The following is a 21,009-nucleotide window of genomic DNA, read 5'->3' on the forward strand; positions in this document are numbered from 1 at the left end:
AGAGAGAAATGGAAGTGTTTTTTTGTGATGTTTATCCTTTGGAAAAGGTATGTGCACTTGCGTGGGTTTGAGTTGTATTTTCTACATCAACGAAGACACGTACTACTTCATTAGGCCAGGACCGAAGGATTTTGGTTTGCTCCATCCAGTTCATGTTTAAGCTGCAGCGCGGCAGCGGGGATTTTGGAAGGATGATTAAGTGAATAACCACATCCCTATGGATGGTACCATTGGGTGTAGATACAAAAATAAGCCATACAATCAGTTGAATAAACACTTGCATACTGTTATTGTTTGGGGTAGCGAAAAATTGAAATAACTAAGTATGTGGAACTGTCATTTGAACACAGATGTTTCTTTGTCCATGCATAGCAACGAATTTAAGATTCTGTCAAGCGAAGACATAAGTGAATATCGAAAATTACATGAAAAGTTATGGTAAAACTATAAGGATAAAATTGTTGAACTAATTGTATTTAATATGTCGAAGACGGTGCACCACATATTCTGGAAGTATTGCCTCGTTATCACGCAGAGCCAATAGGTGGATCAAAAATTGTCGCCGGAGGTAGTACGGGTCCTGTGAATGTTACAGTTTTTCGTTATAGCTTATTGGCGAAGACTTTATGGTGGAGTGTGGTCTACAAAGGGTGGAAGCCATTATATACCTGTGAAGTAGAGTTCACAAGACGAAGACCATCCCAGTTCACCATATTATTGAATACGTGAAAGCTGCAGTCATCCCTATGTGTTTTTGTAAAAGTATTGTCAGTTCAAGCTATGGAGAGGTTGTATACTGTTTGGTGGAGTAGTAACTCACCCGTTTTGCTGCTCTGGTATATTTTCCACTGCCTCATAGTCCCAGTTCAGTATGTCCTTGTTCCACCCTGGAGATGCCAGACGCATGCATTCCATTACGCACCGGGACACCATGATCTTAATCTTGTCATGCCTGGTGAAACGTGATTCCCCAGTGGATCTTGGGTGTTCAGTGAATCAAGGACTAATACCTTCTTGCTCTCCATGTTAAATACGTACAACACGTAATGTTTGAATAGGTGAACAGGTATTAGTATCTGCAAAGTAATTGTTTCTTAGTGGGATGGCTTCTCTGTTATTGTTCACAAATAAGACTACAGATTACGTACTGAAAAATCAAACTCACCATGTGACTATCTGAAACATCATATACAACTTCGGGGCCCGTGAAGTGTGCAAGTTGATGACTAGCTTCCCAAAATTCATCTCCAGCTACAGCATACATCTAAAAAAAATCATTGAATTTGAATGCCCATTAGCAAAAGAAGAATATTTTTTTGACGTGTGCAATGTTACCCCAAAATCTTGGTTAATGAAATGCCACCAACCCAAGTAGTTTGTGTTTTGAAATCTCTCAACTTCTTGTTAGAACATTATTCGAATAGCAAGGTTGAGAGAATCTGAATCCATTCGGCTCCCAATCTTTATAGTCTCCTGGATGTTTCGTAGCGTCAATGAAATCCTGAATGGATAGGAACATTGCAGCCATTTTGTGCTGAAATAAACCATAAGAGAATAAAAGAATGTCAGGTTAGGTGGGGTGTGATACTTGGTATAGTTGAATAACAGGACTTACTCTAACGATGCCTCGTTAGAAATAGACATAACATAGGAATACAGTTCATCAGTAGTCCTGGAGTCCAGCCTCTCAGTCGAACATTGTTTTGACAGGAAAGGTGACATGAGTTTCCTGTTTGGTTTAACTGCACGCTTTGATTTGTGTTTCAGCAAGTGAGAAGGTGGTTTTCAACAGTATATTTGCGCTTCTTCTGCTCGTCGGTTCCGAATTCTTCAATTAGCATAATTGAACATTGGTTAGTCATGCGTGTTCCCGACGTAGGCGACATTGAAGAATTAGTCTCTTTCGAACCTGGATATGTGAGACTGATTAGTACGCAGTAATCAGGTTTTTTATTTGATTTTTTAATCTTTTAGCACACCAACCTGGAGCTCCATTAAATTTTGTAGGAGTGCACTGCGAGGCTCCAAATTTGTGATCACAGTGTCGGGTATCTGATAAATGAAGAATGTAAGAAATTTGTTAAAGTCACATTTTGTAAGGATTTTGTGTGTTCATATTGTTAATAGTCAAGCGTTACCTGTTGGTTGCTCCACTATATTTTCATATTCTGTAGCATGTGTGGAGTAGTTCGTGGGTGTGTGGTATCCCATGGCAGAGGGGTCTCCCCATGGATGGAGAGGCCCTTGCATATCCTCAATGGTATCAATAACATTCCTAACTGCTGCCCTCGTCGCTATCTTAACTGCCGCTGCCATATTATACTTGAAAGCTTTCTTGAACATGTTTGCTGCTTCAGTAGCAGTTTTGAGGTTGCTTATGTCTACGAAATCTGCTATGCTAGGCAAAATCTCATCAATCCGATTGAATCCATCCTGAACGTAAGATTTCAACTCCTTATAGGCCTGTGTTTTTAATCATAGTAACCACAAATTATACTTAATCCCATTGTCGGATATAGTCTGAAGTAGCATACTGTAACTATGGTTCACGTACCTGTGGCCCAACCATTGCACTCACGTCTAACGAATTGAAGTGTGATTCCAGGAATTTGATTAAATTGGCGCCTCCATCATTGCCTCTGCATTGTATCTTCGAAACGGAGGATAAGTTGAGGGGAGACACCTCTGGCGCTTGAGGGTAGTTTTCTCTTGGAGCCTTCATCAACTGAAGAACATATGCGTTGCTAATTAGCTTATTTTTTGCAGCCTTAAATAGGTATATTAGAGTTAGGGCACCATACATACCTGGAGCTTCCCATAACGAGGGAAAGTGTATCCTGGATTATGTTTACTTACTATATCTTGTTGGATCATCATAGCAATTTGATTGTCCTCAAACTGAGAAATGTGGCATGATTTAACACTCGTGATCCCAACCTTCTGTATCACGAGTTTGCTCAAATATTTTGCCTGCACAATTGCTTCAAAATGTCAATATGTGTGTTGATTATATACTGCATTAGGAAGGCAGGTATTAGTGCTAACCATTAGGAAGATGATACACCCGTTAATGGATTGTTGCGTCGTATTCGGAAAGCGTTTGGGCAATGATTCTGCTGCTTTCTTCACCTCATCTATGACGAACTGGGACTAGTTGTACTGTTTTATGTTGTCAACATCAGCCACAGCTCTAATATACCTAGGAGATATGAAGTTTGCGCAGGATTGCGGTGCCAAGAGCTTTGTTGTGACATATTACACAAAAGCCGCCTTGAATTCCCTCTTTTCATCTATTGTCATGGGATGAACATACTGCTTCTTTAGGACTCTCTCTAAGAGTGATATTTTCAGGTGTGAAAAGTTTGGAATCTCAAATATTTCACACAATTTTTGTTTCTTCCCGTCTAATTCATCTTGTGAGCAAGGGATAATAAGTTGACCTGAGCATGGCAAGCCAAAAACTGCATTGACATCGTTGGGACCAAATGGCAACTCCTGGTTGAAATCTGTAACAATAGTGCCTGATTTTGGATCAACCTTGCTCAGAAGCCATGCCCCAAACTGCCTGTTTACCTTAGTAAGTTTGATATCCAAAATTCCATCAAATCCAATTTCAGCAATCAACTCCTTCTTCCTATCATCGAAGTCTTTAGTGATATTCACTATGCATTTGGGCTGGCACCTGCAATTGATACCAAAGGTAGTGTTGTCTTTCTTCTGTCTATTTAGTACCCTGCTTTGCCGATACCTAGATACCACCCGTGCAGCCGTCTTTTGAAGGCTACCCCTTGTGCCTGAGACCTTGAAAGCCTACGGATAATTATTTTTCAGAACACAAATATAACAAATACTAAGGCTGAGAAAAATTGAGCGTATTTAAAAATTCAACATGTACTTCTGTTTTAAAAAATCTGCATATAACCTTCTCTGGAAAAATGAAGGATATATTTCTGTGAAGCAAATTCAGCCTGTATTTGCCCCCTCTTTGAAAAACTAAGCATGTCTAAGGAAATAAGCAGTATATCTTTGTAAAATGCAGTACATACTGTATACCAATCCAGTATGTACCAGTCAGTATATATCAATCCAGTATGTACCAGTCAGTATATACCTCTCTATGGAAAAAATAAGTATATACCAATCCATAGAAATGCAGTATATACAAGGTTCAATACCAATCCATAGGAATGCAGTATATGCAAAGTTCAGAACATACTACAGATGAAAAAAAAAAACAGCATATACCTCTCTATGGATAATTGCAGTATATACCAATCCAGTATGTACCAGTCAGTATATACCTCTCTATGGGAAAAAGAAGCATATACCAATCCACAGAAATGCAGAATATACAATGTTCAATAGATACTTATGTTTAAAAAAAATAAGTACATACCCATGTATGGAAAGCATATACTTCAGGTGTAAAATCGGCATATACATTATCCCAAATAAAACAGCATATGCATTCAGAGTCAAGAAATTGCCATCCACAACTGAGATCATGCATGAACCGAACTATGCATAACCCCTCTCTATAGGCAACAAGATGATCAATTTCTGGTGACATACCTTGGACTGCGGTGACAAACTGATTCTCCCATGACTCTGCAAGCGAGAAAAATTTAGGAATCGAGCGTCGATCTTGCCGTATAAAATACACAGATACTAACCTGCTGCTTTGGATGACCTGCACTACTGTGACTCCTCGATTTTGCCCCGGCTGCCCCGCTCCTGCATTTAGGCGACTCCAGATCGATGACATATATATATATATATATATATATATATATATATATATATATATATATATATATATATGTGTGTGTGTGTGTCTTTTTTTTGGCATTGCATGCAGGGCTTTCTTGGGTGGTTGAGACAATGGAAATTCTTCAAAAAAACAAATGGATTATAAAACAATTCATACAAGAGAAAAAATAAATTCTTTTAGTTTAAAATGTTACAACAACTCTCATCAAATACATAACGAGTATCTCTAGTTGAACACACAACTTCTATATATGGGAGGCGGTGCATGCGCCGATTTCTTCTGGCTCGATTGATGTGTCAATTATAGGTAGGAAGCACACTTTCAGCTTAATTTAGTTCGCCCACGATAGCCTTTATTTCGGGCCTATCATCTCTGTTCTGATTTAAACACTTCACCGCAATATTGATGCATCTTTTCACTTGATTTATTTCTGCAGATGGATCGTGCGACTTTGCTGTTATCCTCTTTTCCCATTGCTTATACACCTATATATGATATAAAAACAGAATTGTTGCTGTAGTTGTATGCATGAGGAAAAGTGCAAACTATGTGTTCTAATAAAAAATATAGGTCATGTAGACAAATAAATTTTCTTACACGATCAATATATTTAAAACTGTCTTGATCATTCGCTTCACTGAAGTTGTCATAACCAGTAGGCCCAGCAATGATTTCCATGACCATAACTCCAAAACTGAATACATCATACTTATTTGAGATCACGAGTTTATTCAAATACTCAGGCGGCATGTAACGACTGCACGGGGCCAATGGAAGTTAAGGTCATGACCAGTTTATATAAGAAAGTCACAAATTTATTAACTGCAGGGTAAAATAAATTAGGTGCAAGAGGAGATTTCGCTTACGGTGTGCCTGTAGGTTTTGATATTGTTATGTGAGTTTTAGTTCCAGTGAAATGCTTTGATATCCCAAAGTCTGCAATTTTTGGCTCCATGTTCTCATCAAGCAATACATTGGCAGGTTTCAGGTCTAAGTGGAAAATAGGTTTTTCCAATTCATGGAGGTAATTTAATCCTTGGGAAATCACCTTGATTATATTGTATCGTGTGCGCCAGTCAAATCCATCAGATTCAGATTCTTCTGCAATGTAGAGAAAAGAGAGAACTTACGAAAATTATCTCATTTTCGCAACAGAAAATATGTCCGGAATTGTATGTAGGAACTTACTATCCAGATGCTTGTCAAGGCTTCCACCTGGCAAATACTCAAAGCACAGAATTCTTGTTATATATTGAACACTAACGTATTCCTTTCCTCGCCAGATGAATTTTTCTTTTATTTGAGAACAGTAACCAACAAACCGAACGATATTTCTATGCTGGACACTCATTAGGTGTTTAAGTTCATTCTTGAATTGATCCTCGTTAAGCACGGCCAAGCCATCAATCTTCTTGAATGCAAGTTCCTCCTCGTTGTAAACTCCCTATTATATTTGGCTTATGTAATTAATACATCATACAAAGTTACTTCCCGCTATTACTGGTGCTAGCTACTAGTATCACTTGAGAAAACAGTCCAAAGCATAAGGGATATACCTTGTAAACCTTTCCATACGCACCACTCCCAACTTTTTTTGATTCCGAAAATCCATCGGTACAGGCTTCTATGGCAGCTAGACTTATATCCACTGGTGTAGTACTTGAATTATAGCTTTGCAAGTCATGCAAGAGAAATTGAAGTTCTAATAATTAATGGTAATTAAGACGGGGAATAGACCTGGCCAATTAATTCAATGATCAAAACTGAGAGTACAAATTGTATTGTGCTTTTCTATTGATTTTAGAGGAGATCTAGCACATTGATTCATTTTTGTCCTTAAGAACTAGTGAGTAAAGACGTACTCCCTCTGTTCCCTCTATTTTAAAGTAAATAAGTCGTTTTATGTCCACCAATTGCTTCACTTATCATTTCATTTGTATAACAAAGTATAATAACATTAATTTTGCATCACAAAAAAAATAAAATAATAATAATAATAATAGTTGGTTAAAGACTTATCCTTATGAAACAAGATATGCCTTATATTTTTTATATGGACTAAAGACTTATATATTCAAAAGCTATTAAAAATAGTATGTCCTAAAATGGTAGGTCAATTATTTTGTGTCAGAGGATCATGATATAAAATGTAAAAATATAATAGTAGATTTATTGTCATAAAACTAAACAGCCTTATCTTTTTTTTATTGTTTATGCTTATACTTATCAGCCAAAATTTGAATTTTCATCTTGAAATTTGGAGCTGATTTTGGGGTTTTTTTTGTTGAAGTTTATTTTTCAGCCTTTATTTTTAAATCGTAAAGAATACTTGTATAAATGTTTTATTCACAAATATTATTATTTTAGTTTCCAGATATGTACAAAATTTTATTGTTTTTATTTTTATTATTTTAGTAGATTTATTTTTATTATTTTCGTTTGCAGATATGTTGTTGGGCTCATTTCCCGAACAAGCGAAACGATGGGGCCTTATTTTAACAGTTTTAGAAATATATAGTTTCAAAACTAATGGTAAAATAAGTGCATCGGTTATTTGCGTTCACGTATAAATTGTTTAACAAATGCTTCTCATTGTCAAAGATCATAGAACTCAATTCGTTAAACAGTAGATGTCGAGGGTCAGACGTCAAGAAGTTTGAATGTGTCGAGGTACTCTAAATGAGTAGGTAGTGATTTATTTAGGTAGTATACTGAATAGTAAAGCGCTTACATTTTAGTACAAATTTTAATTATTATATATAAGTACTATTTTGGGTGAGAGAAGTACGTTTTTAGGAAAATTAAATTAAAGACCGATTTTTGCATGGTTTGTTCAATCGTGAGAGAGCTTTTAAACTTGAAATTGATACATGGGTGCATACCTTGAGTTGAAGGATTCCCCCGAAGGCGTCATTTCACTGCTTATCGTCACACCGTTGGCTACGCTGCTTTGTTACGTTGATTAACAGATGTTCAAGATATTCTAGTTAACTTTAATGGAATCATCCTTGCTCAAAAAAATGTTTCTCAGAAAAAAAAAGAGTACTATTTTTTATGTAATCATCATCAATATCTATGATATATACCTGGATGATCCATCGAAAGGCAGCATGGTCGTCGTCGTCGTCGTCACCGCAACAGCCACGCAGCTGTTGGTGTACATGGTCCGCCTCACCTTGGCGTAGTCCATCCCGTCTCCCACAACCACGCTTTGGAGGTTCTGCACAGCAACAGCAACCACATGATCCCGATTGGGGATCGCCTCGTGCACCGAGTGCCAGTTCCCCTTGAGCTCCTCGCCGGTGAACACGTGCGCCTTGAGCAAGAGCAGCTTCCGCAGCTGCGCGTACGGTATCTTCTCCCGGAGGAGCGCCACGACGTAGTCCGGCAGCGGGCGCCGTCGGGGCTTGGCCGTCGTGTCGGCAGCGGCGGCCAATCCCAGCACGGCCTCCGTATGCACGAACAGGTGGTCGTGCGCCAGCGCCAGGACGAAGCCCAGCCACCTGGCGTCGCCGCGGACGGCGGCGGCGGTCGGCATCGGCAGGTCCAGCAGCAGGCGCACCACCTCGGCCATGCCACGCTCCAACGAAGAAAGCGGCTCGTCGTCGTCGTCATCCGACACGGCGTTGATGCCGTCGCAGAAGGAGCCCGACGTGGTGGTCGTCACCAGGCCTCTCGCCTTGGTGCTGCGGATTCTCTCGAGGGCTTGCTTGAGCTGGGTGATGGCTTCGGTGGTCAGATAGTGGTGGCCGTCGCTGCTGGCCAGCGTCAGGACGTAGATACCATCATCTCTTTTCCGTACCTTGCAGAATGTCGCCATTGTTGTTGTCTCGAGCGGAATAACTGGGTGGTCGGGAATAGGAACTTAGCTAGGCGTTGCACATTGCTCATTATTCGAGGAACCGGGGAGATCATAAGACTGGAGAAGGTTGCGTTGCAATGCAAGTCGCCATTTGTGCGCCTCATTGATAGAAAAATATTTTTTGTACATCATAAAAGTTATTTTAGATTACTATCTCATCGTTTGATCTTGACCTTATCAGTTATAACCAAAATTTAAATTTTAAAACTTAATTTAAAGTTGATTTTTAAGTTCTCTTTGAAATATTTTCTTTAAAGTCAACTCTAAATTCAGTTCTAATATAGTTTATTTTTTTCAGCATTTATTTTAAGTAGCTTAAAACTACATATATAAAAGTTTTATCCATAACTTATATCGTTTTTAAGTCTCTAGTAAGTATATAATCAACTATGAAAGGAATGAGGAGACCATATTTTCTTTTAATATCTAAGTAACCGAAAATAACATAAAATCCTTTATATTTTTGAATAGAGAAGAAGTATAAGAGAACCCCCACGCAACGCAAGTGGAGCGCCATGGCTCATGCCCCAAGACAAAGCATGGTAAAAGCGAGAAAATTGACATTGTAATGCCACTCCACGATGTGACTTTGTTAAAATGACAGTGGGTGTGTTTAGTTCCACGCTAAAATTAGAAGTTTGATGAAATTGGTACAATATGACGGAAAAATTGAAGTTTGCGTATGTAGAAAAGTTCGATGTGACGGAAAAGTTAAAAGTTTAAAGAAAAAAGTTGGAATCTAAATAAAGCCAGTATTAAATAAGGTAACCTTGCTCTTTTTTGAAACGATAAAACGGCAGGAGATTTGCTGGATATATTAGAAGGAACAAAAAAAACCATACAAAAGTCTCATGAAGGAAAAGGAAAAACGCCTGGTAGGCCATAGGCCTAGGCTAGAAAAACTGGAAGATTACAAAGAAGAGAGAGCGACTCAGAAAACTGAAAGCAGAGCTAGTCTCTCGATTTAACAAATAACTCAATATTTTCCTTAATTTGGAGGGCAACTTGGAATTCGTTCCGGTATCTATGATTGAAAATCCTCCCATTCCGCTCTAGCCACACGTTCCACCAGGTTGTTATCAAAGCACCCAAGTTCTGTCTTCTAATCTCTTTTGGTGTAATTTTGCATAAATCGATCCACCAATCTTCAATCGTGGGCGCCGAATTTGGGGGAGATGTCGTTAAGTTCAACCAGCCACTCACAAGGTAACCTTGCTGGTATGCCATTTTCTCCATTTTTAATTATTTCTTTCTTTTTATTTTGGCACATACACTGACCTTTTTTCCCCTAGGCTATTCCTTCATGTGCGTACGAAAGGGAATCGATCGATGCCTATCATATCGCACTGATCCCTTCCTCCCTCCGTGAACCTAGCCTCGCCGCTGCCCAGAATACACCGCACCTCCTCCCACAGCTGCTGCTGCCACCGCAAGCATAAACACAGGTCGAGGAACCAGTCGACGAGCCCCGGCGCCTTCTTGACGCGGGCTGCCGCCACCCATAGCTGCAGTAGCCACCCCATTGTCGCCCCTCGCCCGGGCCATCGGCGATAGTTCCCGAGCCAGAATTTCAGATGGATGGTGTCACCATTGGTTCTCAACTAGCATGACTTATATAATTAATTAATTATATGTATGATAAATGTAAAAAACAGAGAGTAACCATGAACACAACTTATTAATTCAAACATTCAGTCATTTAAGCAATGGTGACATAATTGGTAAAAATTAAATTATAAATTACTAGACAAAAACTACAGGATACAACATGTTCAAAGTAAATATATTATGTACTAGCTAGAAGACTAAAAGAAGATCAGATATCCTATATCCCAGCATCTAGTGGTTCATCAAAGAATAACAACCCTCAATCCGTCGAAGGATTGAAATCTCTGCAAACCAAATGTCCCGAATCTAAATAATCATGTGAGATTAAGGAAATTAATTGAGTAAGGCCCTCTCAACAATACATAGGTGAGATCAAAATTTGTATGCAAATTAGGTGTGTACGAAATTGGGATATTCAGTGGTCTAGAGCAAATGAAAACTCATCCATACACTAGCTGCTCCTCATCGAGACATCGGACATCTGTTTGTGCGATACAACTGCGTGAATGCCATTCTGGTATCGTGAAAGGCTAGGAAGAAGGCTGCAAGAAATCAACCAATCATCGTGAGTTTGGTTGAGCTGCATGAATTTTTTTCTGTTGGCTGCTGTCCACGGATGAGAATCAGAACAAATGTTGGCCGAAATAATTCTGAGAGTGATGTCACCAATGATAAAATACAAAGAGGATAGAGGATACATGTACTAGCGAAAAATCATTGGTGTCATCTGACACCACTCCTACAACAGTGGATTCACCCCTGAGGGAGCACAAGGCATCTTGTCATCTAGTCTTGGTCACCGGCTGTTGCGACCACTGTAGCCGACCAAAGGGGCATTTCGGTCAAGCCAGCACAAAAACGAGGGTAAAAACATTGAGAAAACACCTCAAATAATATAGAAAATGGCACTCTAGCATTATGGCATCCTTGATCCTTTGAGCATCGCATTTTAATGAAACCACATGTGAGGATGGCATTTCAGCAAAACCCAACTCCAAGAATTTGCATAATGTCAATATTGTTAGTGAAAAAAAAAACACCGTAGAGATTTCTCGGTGAGCGAGACAATCCACATAAACATTTATGGGTATAAAATGAGAAGAAAATAGTTTAGGGGGCTACATGCTCCCATAATAATAGTTTGAGAGTGCAAGCTTCTACGCTCCTCGAAAAAAAACCTGGACAAAATTAAAGTACATCAATACTTAGGAAGAGTCAATTTCGTCCGGCAAGTAAAAGCCCACATCCAACCCAGGCTGTCCAGCTCGACCCCAGCCGCACATGGTCATCGCACACGATCGCTCGATGGATCTGGCAACAGGCTAGATGGTTAATTAAGATCGGCCGGGCGACGAGCTAGCTGTGCGGGGTGTCGTTGTTGGTGCCCGGCCAGCGTTGTGACGGATTATAGGATGACGTACGAGAGAGAGCACCAGTTCTGCAAATGGTTGTGCAGAGGCGGTGGGAGGCGGGGGTGGCTGATGCGCGCATCTGCGCCAGCAATTTAGCTGGCGCGCATGCCAGCTGCCCCCCTCCCCGTATTTTTTTTATTTTTTTGTTTGCACTTTTTTCCCCGATTTTGGTGCCTCCGGGCACGTTTTTCTTTTTCTTTTTCGCCGTTTTTTCCCAATTTTTTTTCAATCTTTCGCACACCTCTTTACAAATGTAGAATAAAAAAGTTTTAATTTTGATTTGAAAGTTCTTAAATTTGAGTTGAAAAGTTCCTAAATTTGAGTTGAAAAGTTTTTAAATTTTGAGTTGAAAGTTTATAAATTTGAGTTGAAAAGTTTTAAAATTTGAGTTGAAAGTTTTTAAATTTTGAGTTGGAAGTTTTTAAATTTAAGTTGAAAGTTTTCAAACCTAAGTTGAAAGTTTTAAATTCGAGTTGAATGTTTTTGAAATTCGTGTCAAAAGTTTTGAATATTTGAGTTGAAAGTTTTTATAATTTGGGTCGAAAGTTTTCAAATTCAGGTTGAAATTTTTTAAATTCGAGATGAAAGTTTTCAAAATTTAACTTGAAAGTTCAAATTTTGAGTTAAAAGTTTTCAAAATTTACATTGAAAGTTGTAGATTTTCAATTTTTTTGTGCTGAGAAAAAAAAGAATGGTTTGTTTAATAGACCATACTTGCGTATAACGGGAGTTAAAGGGAAAAAAGTCTGAGTCGCTGCGAAAAAAAAGAAAAAAGAAGTTGTAGCTAGTGGGCCGCGCGTGAGGATATGGGCCGAAAACGCTCGCGATTTGGCTAGCCGGCGGGTTTGCGCGTGATAGGAATCTCGGTGGGAGACGGGGGCGGTAGATCAGACGGAGCATGCCCGGTTTGTGCTGTGTGATGATCCAACTCCCAGCCGATCGAATACCCTCCCAAGTTCCCAACTGTTTCTCATGTTTTTGATTCAGTATTTTTCGTCCTTTTCAAACACTGATCTTTTGGCCGCTGTGATATAATTGATGTATGTGCTGCAGATCTCATTAACAGAATATCATTCTATGTGCGTCGTGCCAGCGAAACCGCCGTCGCGAATCGATCAACGAGGCCATTTAGAGTTTTTGTCACAACTACACCCGTCCCCTTCTACTTGGTCTCTTTTGCTATACTTCTACTCCCTCCGTTTTACGATGTAAGTCATTTTAGCATTTTTCGCATTCATAGATTCATTAACATCAATATGAATGCGGAAAATGCTAGAATGACTTACATTATGAAACGGAGAAAGTAATTATTATTTTCCTTTGAAAAAATTGGTAATATAAAGTTGACTACGGGAACGCCCAGGTCTTCATCCAATTCCAGTAAGCCACTAAAGAGTAGACAGTTTGCGCTGTGATGACTGATGATAACGTTTACACATAATGTCATTAATATATTAAACAACTAGTACAATTATTTTTCATGATAAGGTTCATCTGTTAACTGTAACATCATATTGGTACTTCAGCAGCGTATGCCACCCACTTCTCGGAAAGCCATGGGAGATCCTACAGATTGATGAAAGGCCCATAGCAACCTATAGTTTGACTTAGTTGTATGGGGGCTGTTTGTTTTCACTTTTATGCTGTGTTCTTGTTCCGTTCCTTCTAGGTAGTGGGTGATTATTCTCTTATCCATACCTAGCAATGAATATATGCAAATTAAATCACAAAAGTCAGACTTCGTATTTAATGTGCTAGGTCATGCAGGTTAATAGATAGTGGATGAGAGGTGGTGTGACTGTGGTGTGTCACATCTAGTAGCGAAGGCTGGCCCCGTACAGCTGGCAACTTGAGCCAAGTTGAGCGAAAGGACATGTTTGCGTGTGCTTGCTTGAGTTGTTTTGGGTAGTTGGAGTAAGCGCCTTCACTAAGATAATTTGATTTGGTGAGGTGACCTTGAACTAGGCATGGACATGAAGGACAGGAACAAGACGACTGGGGAGGGGTTGGCAGGTGAAAGCGGAATAGACTCAACGCAATTATTAGATTGACATCGATGTGGAGTACATATAGGCACAAGCCCTACCTTATCTACTCAACCGGTTTATAGAAACAAAACCGAGAGAGACGATATGGATAGGATCAGCAGAAGGAAACAACTATACACGAGATATATTCTAACCCCCCTCCCCCGCAGTCGCAACGTCGGTGAAACGAACATTGAGACTGGACCGAAACTAGGAAAAAACAGAACTAGGTAGCCCCTTGGTGAAGATGTCGGCGTACTGTGAAGTGGTAGGCACATGAAGCACACGAACAACTCCAGCATCAACACGGTCACGAACAAAGTGTAGGTCGATTTCAACATGCTTAGTCCGTTGGTGTTGTTCTGGATTGGTGAAGAGATAAACTGCGTTGACATTGTCACAATAGACCACTGTAGCTTTGGAGGGAGGTGAATGTAACTCATTCAGGAGTTGGCGGAGCCAACAGGTTTCAGCCACGGCTCTGTACTTTGCCTTAGCGCTGGAGCGGGATAAGGTATTCTGATGCTTGGAAGACCAAGACACAAGATTATCCCCAAGAAATACGACATAGCCTGAGGTGGACCTCCTCATGTTAGGACAACCCGCCCAATCGGCGTCAGAGTAGGCAACCAAATCAACTGCTCGAGATCGCTGAATGTGTAGTCCATGATCAAGAGTGCCATGAACATACCGAAGAATGCGCTTGAGAGCGGCAAGGTGCGGCTCCCGTGGGTCATGCATGTGGAGACAGACCTGCTGGACAGCATATGAGATGTCAGGTCAGTGAATGTGAGATACTGCAAAGCACCAGCAAGGCTCCGAAAGTCCGTTGGGTCAGCAACTGAATCACCGTCAACAGCAGAAAGCTTGGCATTGGTGTCTACCGGCGTGGAGCATGGCTTGCAATCTGACATACCAGCACGATCGAGAATATCCAGAATGTACTGACGCTGACTGAGATACATACTAGCAGAAGTGCGGCAAACACTGATCCCCAGAAAGTGATCCAGAGTCCCAAGATCCTTCATGGAGAATTCGGCTTGAAGAGCAGCGATAGTCCATCGAAGGAGACTGTCAGAAGAGGCGGTGAGCACAATATCATCAACATACAACAAAATATAGACCACATCAGAGCCACGAGTGTATATGAACAATGATGTGTCAAAGCAAGCCTCGGTGAATCCTAGGGTGAGCAGGAAGTTGGCAAACCGACTGTACCATGCGCGGGGTGCTTGATTCAGACCATACAAGGACTTGTTGAGGCAGCAGACCATATCAGGCTTGGTAGGATCAGTGAAACCAGCGGGCTAAGAATAGTAGACTGTTTCCTGAAGAGTGCCATGAAGAAAGGCTTTCTTGACATCAAGCTGATGAACACGCCAATCCTTGGAGACAGCAATACTAAGAACTGTGTGTACTGTGGCCGGTTTGACAACCGGACTGAAGGTCTCATCATAATCAACACCTGGGCGATGAGTGAAGCCACGCAAGGCCTAGTGAGCCTTGTATCTGTCAAGGGTCCCGTCAGCCTGAAACTTATGGCGGAAGATCCACTTCCTAGTGACGACGTTGATGCCGGGTGGACGCGGAACAAGGTCCCATGTCTGGTTGGCCAGGTCCCATGTCTGGTTGGCCAGAAGAGCGTTGTACTCCTCTTCCATAGCGGTGCGCCAGTGGGGATCAGCTAGAGCTACACGATATGTGTGAGGAACTAGCGAGAGTGGCATGGCGTGGAGGTTGAGCCGATCGACCGGGCGACGAATCCCGGCCTTGCCGCTGGTGACCATCGCATGATCATTTTCGGCTGGTGAGACGCCAAGCTGGGGCGGTGGTGCACGGCCACCTGCAATGGCTTTGGAAAATTATTTTTGTGAATATGTTTAAAATCAAATGACAGATTTGGACGGATCTTGACATTACAATTTGGACAAATTTTGAATTTGATGGAATTTTGACAAAATTTTGGCAGCATTTTGATAGAAATTGAACAAAAATTTTGTCCAAATTTCAACAAAATTTCAACAACTCGCCGCTGCTGCTTGGCCGTTGGCCGCTCGCCGCCGCGCCACCTTCTCCCCAGCCACTCTCCTACACGCGCCGGGAGGAGCGGCGCCTGGCCGACGCCCGCTCTCCTCCTCCTCCTCCTCCTCCTCCGCCGCTGCCTACCGCGCTGCTTGGCCACCATCCACTTGCTGCTGCCGCTTGGGCGATGGCCACTCGCCGCTGCGCCGCCCTCTCCCCGGCCGCTCTCTTGCACGCGCCGGGAGGAGCGGCACCAGGCCGACGCTCGCTCCCCTCCTTCGCCGCCGCAGCCGCCCGCTCGCCGCCGCCTACCGCGCCGCTCGCCCTCACCCACTCGCCGCTGCCGCTTAGGCACCGGCCGCTCGCTGCCGCGCCGCCTCTCCCCGGCCGCTCTCCTCCTCCGCCGCCGCCTAGGCTAGGTCTACGGTTCTTTTTTTTTTTTGACACGGGCTAGGTTTCGGGTTGCTGTGTAGCGAGAGGAGAGAGAGAGTCCATATGGTTAACACTTCCACAGGGGTAAAATGGTAAATCACTAATTCAAAAATTCTTTATTTCCTGCCATAAACCCGGTCCCACTAACTTCCATCCAAACCAGAGGTAAACGCCTCTTTCAGTTCAAAAAAGTGGGAGTAAAAACGAAAACACTAAAAACTAGGAGCAAAATAAATATTACAAATTAAAGTGGGGGCAAAAACGAAATTGTCCCATTAAAAACCTAGTACAAATCTACGTCATGATATTGTTTTCATTCTTTGGCAAGATTCGTGGCTAAAAGCAGCGTTTTATGGGAAAGGAGGTAGTATCTAACAAATGTGGACAAATCTCCATCAATCAAATTGACGACCTGTGAAAAAATATACATAATTGTTCTAGCAGGCGACGGAAGTCGTTCCTGCCCTTGTTGTGATTCCACCCTATCCAAAGCCAGTAGAGGGTGACGACTTCTAATTTCATGATTAATATATACACATGGTGAGATCCCCACATTAGCGTAGAGTAAATCGATATAATACAAATTGTATGAAAACTCTACATTTATGATTTCCAAAAACAATTAGTGTGCAATTTAGGGTCTTTGTCACAACTACATTCCTCCCCTTTTACTTGGTCTCTTGTTATAATTCTACTTATTATTTTTATTTTATTTTGTAAAACATGGTAACGTTGACTACGAGAAAGTCCAGGTCCTCACCTAATTATTCCACCAAGGCACCAAACACTAGACAATTTGTTGTGTGATGATAACGTTTAGACTTAATTTCATTACTATATTAAACAACTAGTACAAATCTACATCATGATATTGTTTTCATCCTTTGTCAAGATTCGTGGCTAAAAGCAGCGTTTTATGGGGACGGAGGAACTATCTGACAAATGTGGCCAAATCTCCATCAATCGAATTGACGACCTGTGAAGAATTATACGTTATTGTTCTAGCAGGCGACGAAAGTCGTTCATGCCCTAGTTGTGACACCACCCAGTCCAAAGCCAAGAGAGAGCGATGACTTCTGATTTCATGATTAATATATACACATGGTGAGATGCCCTCATTAGCGTAGAGTAAATCAATATAATATAAATTGTATGAAAACTCTACATTTATGATTTCCAAAAACAGTTAGTGTGCAATTTAGGGTCTTTGTCAGAACTACATCCCTCCCCTTTTACTTGGTCTCTTGTTATACTTCTTCTTGGTATTTTTATATTATTTTGTAAAACTTGGTAACATTGACTTCGGGAAAGTCCATGTCCTCACCCAATAATTCCACGAAGGCACCAAACAGTAGACAGTTTGCTGTCTGATGACAACATTAAGACATAATTTCACTGCTATATTAAATAGCTAGTATAAATTTGCGTCATGATATTGTTTTCATTTTCTGGCAAGATTCGTGGCTAAAAGCAGCGTTTTATGGGAACGGAGGTAGTATCTAACAAATATTGACAAATCTTATTCAATCGAATTGACAACCTGTCAAAAAGTATACATTATTGTTCTAGCAGGCGACGGAAGTCGTTCCTGCCCTTGTTGTGATTCCACCCTGTCCAAAGCCAGGAGAGGGTGACGACTTCTAATTTCATGATTAATATATACACATGGTGAGATCCCCGTATTAGCGTAGAGTCCGTATATATAATACATATTGTATGACAACTCTACATTTATGGTTTCCAAAAACAATTAATGTGTAATTTACAGTCTTTGTCACAACAACATCCCTCCCCTTTTACTTGGTCTCCTGTTATACTTCTACTTGTTATTTTTATTTTATTTTGTAGAACATGGTAACGCTGACTACGAGAAAGTCCAGGTCCTCACCCTATTATTCCACCAAGGCACCAAACACTAGACAATTTGCTGTGTCATGATAACGTTTAGACATAATCTCATTACTATACTAAACAACTAGTACAAATCTACGTCATGATATTGTTTTCATTCTTTGTCAAGATTTGTGGCTAAAAGCGGCATTTTATGGGGAGGAGGTAGTATCTAACAAATGTTGAGCCATAACTTGTTTTTCCACCGCTTGGCACTCCTTCTTTTTGTTCATGTAGACTTTTTGATCAGTTACGTGAGTTAAAAATTTCACATATCCACTACATTATATTGTTATACATATACATATGTAGATACAAAATTCTAATATACAGAAATCTTGTAATTGGCGCATTTCCACCCATTTTTTGGAAAGCCATAGGAGATCCTACGGATTGATCTGCTTTAGCTCTACGGGGGTTGTTTGTTTTTGCTTTGACGCCACCCTAGTTGTTGTTTGGTGCCATCCATAGGGTAGCGGGTAATTATTATCTTTTCCCTAGCCAGCAGCAAATAACTGAGGTAAAAAAAGGTATGTTCTTTTGTTCAACTCCAAATGGGAACTTCCTCATTTCCTAACCTACTAAAAGGTTTGTTTTTTTACTATAACTTATATATTAAAATATCATTAAAAAATCAAATAAGTCAATTTTCCATGTTGATATAATTAATACTTCATTAATTATACTATAACCCCTCATCTTGTTTTATATGCCAGTGAAATGGAAGCAAGTTGCAGGAATGAACGCAGCGCCTAAATACAAATGAATTCACAAAAGTCAGACTTCACACTTATGATTAATACTAAAACTACTTAATGTGTCATTACTTGTCTTTGTCACTGCCATCCCAGTACTTGATCATAATGCTTTAGGTTATTGCAGGTTCGGTGATGGTGGATGAGAGGCGGTGTCACTGGTGTCACATCTGATGGCGATGGTTGGCACTGCACTGTGTCAGCTTGAGACAACTAAGGTGGAATGACATGACTGTGCGCGTGGTTGTTTGACTGGACAAAGAGGTGAAGGGGGAAGAAGAACAATAGAGGGGTCGGCAGCCTGGCTGGGACTAGTACTGTCAACACAAGCTGAGCTAGTTTTCTTGTTTAGGCTCGGACTCGGTACAGACTCAAGCCGAACTCGAGTCGAGCCAAGCTAGTTTTACCCAAGCAAATGCCCAAAACGAAACCATACAAAATACTTATGGTGCAGTATCGTTTATTTAAATATATAATATATAAATCGTACATAGAAAGTATACATCTTTAATTATTAAATACATAAGGTATTTATTGTTATATATCCGAGTTAGTGATATTATCATCAATGATGATGGTAGTAATATTTTTAAACAATAGGGAAGCCCACCCAAGCCTTTAGCCCATTCGAGGACAACTTATTGAGACATCGGATCTGTTCGGCTCCCATTCTTGGGGGCAGTGCTACGGCTGCAGCTGTGCTGCTTGCTGTTGCAGCTAGCTGCCATGCATGCAGCTGCGAAAACAAGCAGCCGAATAGGCCCATAATAGTACACAACATGTCATGTCGACGTTGAATTATGTAATATAAACTCTAACATCGCTACCTCAACCAACAACAATATATTAATCGTTGATTTTTCTCTATAATTAAGCTCTTCCAACATTATCTCGTCGGGTGACTCTCCTTGGATATCGACATGACAAACAAAAGTGAACTTATTAGACTCGTGATACGTACTTTATAGCTCCTGCATGTACTCCTTTTTATAAGAAAAATATGGCAAATTTGTTTGTTCAACGTTATTTCGATTACCCGAATTGATAATAGGGCATGTTAGAATGACAGAAAGCAACAGGAACCGCTGATTTATTATTATTATTATTATTATTATTATTATTATTATTATTATTATTATTATTATTATTACTATTATTATTATTACTATTATTATTATTACTATTATTATTATTACTATTATTATTATTACTATTATTATTATTACTATTATTATTATTATTATTATTATTATTATTATTATTATTGCAGCATGGAGGAACCGTTGATTTCGCTGTGGGGCACCATACAACGTGAGAGAGCAGGGTCGCGCACGATTGATCGTCAAGGGCAAAACTACCTGACAAATAAATATATTATTTTACCAAAAATGCTAACATGTACTTACTGCGTCCCATAAAAAATAAATTTAGCACCAGATGTAACATATTCTATTATTATACTATTATAGTACGATAAATCTAGGCATATGCATATACAAATTCATAGTACTAGAATTAATGTGTCACAGCCGGTACTAAGTTGGTTTTTTTGAACGAGGAAGTATTAAGAAAATCAAAGTATTTACATAATTTCTTTTAATTTAAATTCAGATTTAAATTAACAAGAATGTTCTTGAAGTGAAGGGCCAGAAGCCAGGCACCACCAAGGACAGGCACCGGCTAGCTCTAATGCTACTAAGTGTCCAGAGCACTCCTACAAAAACGATTTTCTTATAAAGAGATCTCTTTAGATTTTGGATTGCAGACGCACCATAACTGGTCATGTCTGTGAAAATCGTCCTCAATTTTCGTGTCCAGGTTTAAAAGACTTCGTATATTTTTTTGCACGCACACTCCCGAACTAATAAATGGTGTAGTTTTTTCACAAATTCTCTATAGGAAAGTTACTTTCAAATATTATAATAATTTATTTTTTATCTAATACTTAATAAATTATGGCCTAATGAGCTACTCTGTTTTCCGTGCGAGGAAATGAACGACGAACCCGTAGGCCAAGTGGACCATGACTTCTGCCTTATGATAAGTAGCATATAGAGTAGATCGAAACATTGTACAACTTTGTAAAAATTAGCGAAATTGCTTAGCGTTGGGCGACCGGCGGGAGGGGGGAGGGGAGCAAAATCGGTCGCTCCCCCCCGGGCCCCACCATGTGTCCTGCCCCCACCTGCCACGTGTCTCCACCACATACTCCGTTGCAACAAATTATCCA

General features: G+C 40.3%; 2 protein-coding genes across 5 annotated transcripts; both read right to left on the minus strand.

Moving 5' to 3' along the window:
- Positions 1-201: 201 nt before the first annotated feature.
- Positions 202-4,903, minus strand: LOC107279444 (uncharacterized). Its single transcript, XM_066305135.1, has 13 exons — positions 4,674-4,903; positions 4,573-4,608; positions 3,046-3,810; positions 2,806-2,970; positions 2,555-2,725; positions 2,139-2,463; positions 1,984-2,052; positions 1,616-1,909; positions 1,368-1,534; positions 1,166-1,264; positions 821-1,076; positions 669-744; positions 202-580 (listed from the first exon to the last, which is right to left on the minus strand). The coding sequence occupies exons 3-8, from the start codon at positions 3,046-3,048 to the stop codon at positions 1,764-1,766; spliced, it is 879 nt and encodes a 292-aa protein (XP_066161232.1). The 5' UTR covers positions 3,049-3,810; positions 4,573-4,608; positions 4,674-4,903; the 3' UTR covers positions 202-580; positions 669-744; positions 821-1,076; positions 1,166-1,264; positions 1,368-1,534; positions 1,616-1,763.
- LOC4350268 (cysteine-rich receptor-like protein kinase 29) lies at positions 4,889-8,693 on the minus strand. 4 transcript variants are annotated; one of them, XR_010737310.1, is made up of 8 exons: positions 7,858-8,693; positions 7,654-7,716; positions 6,328-6,442; positions 5,960-6,215; positions 5,820-5,872; positions 5,638-5,707; positions 5,369-5,528; positions 4,889-5,256 (listed from the first exon to the last, which is right to left on the minus strand). XR_010737310.1 is itself a non-coding variant. In XM_015760306.3 (7 exons), the coding sequence occupies exons 1-7, from the start codon at positions 8,589-8,591 to the stop codon at positions 5,098-5,100; spliced, it is 1,722 nt and encodes a 573-aa protein (XP_015615792.1). In that variant the 5' UTR covers positions 8,592-8,693; the 3' UTR covers positions 4,889-5,097. The 4 variants fall into 4 exon arrangements, 2 of the variants coding, with proteins under 2 accessions (XP_015615792.1, XP_015615790.1); XR_010737309.1 differs by having other exon boundaries at positions 7,654-7,719; XM_015760306.3 differs by having other exon boundaries at positions 5,638-5,872.
- Between the last annotated feature and the right edge of the window lie 12,316 nt (positions 8,694-21,009).

This window comes from Oryza sativa, chromosome 11 (assembly GCF_034140825.1).
Source record: "Oryza sativa Japonica Group chromosome 11, ASM3414082v1".
Classification (NCBI taxonomy): Eukaryota; Viridiplantae; Streptophyta; class Magnoliopsida; order Poales; family Poaceae; genus Oryza; species Oryza sativa.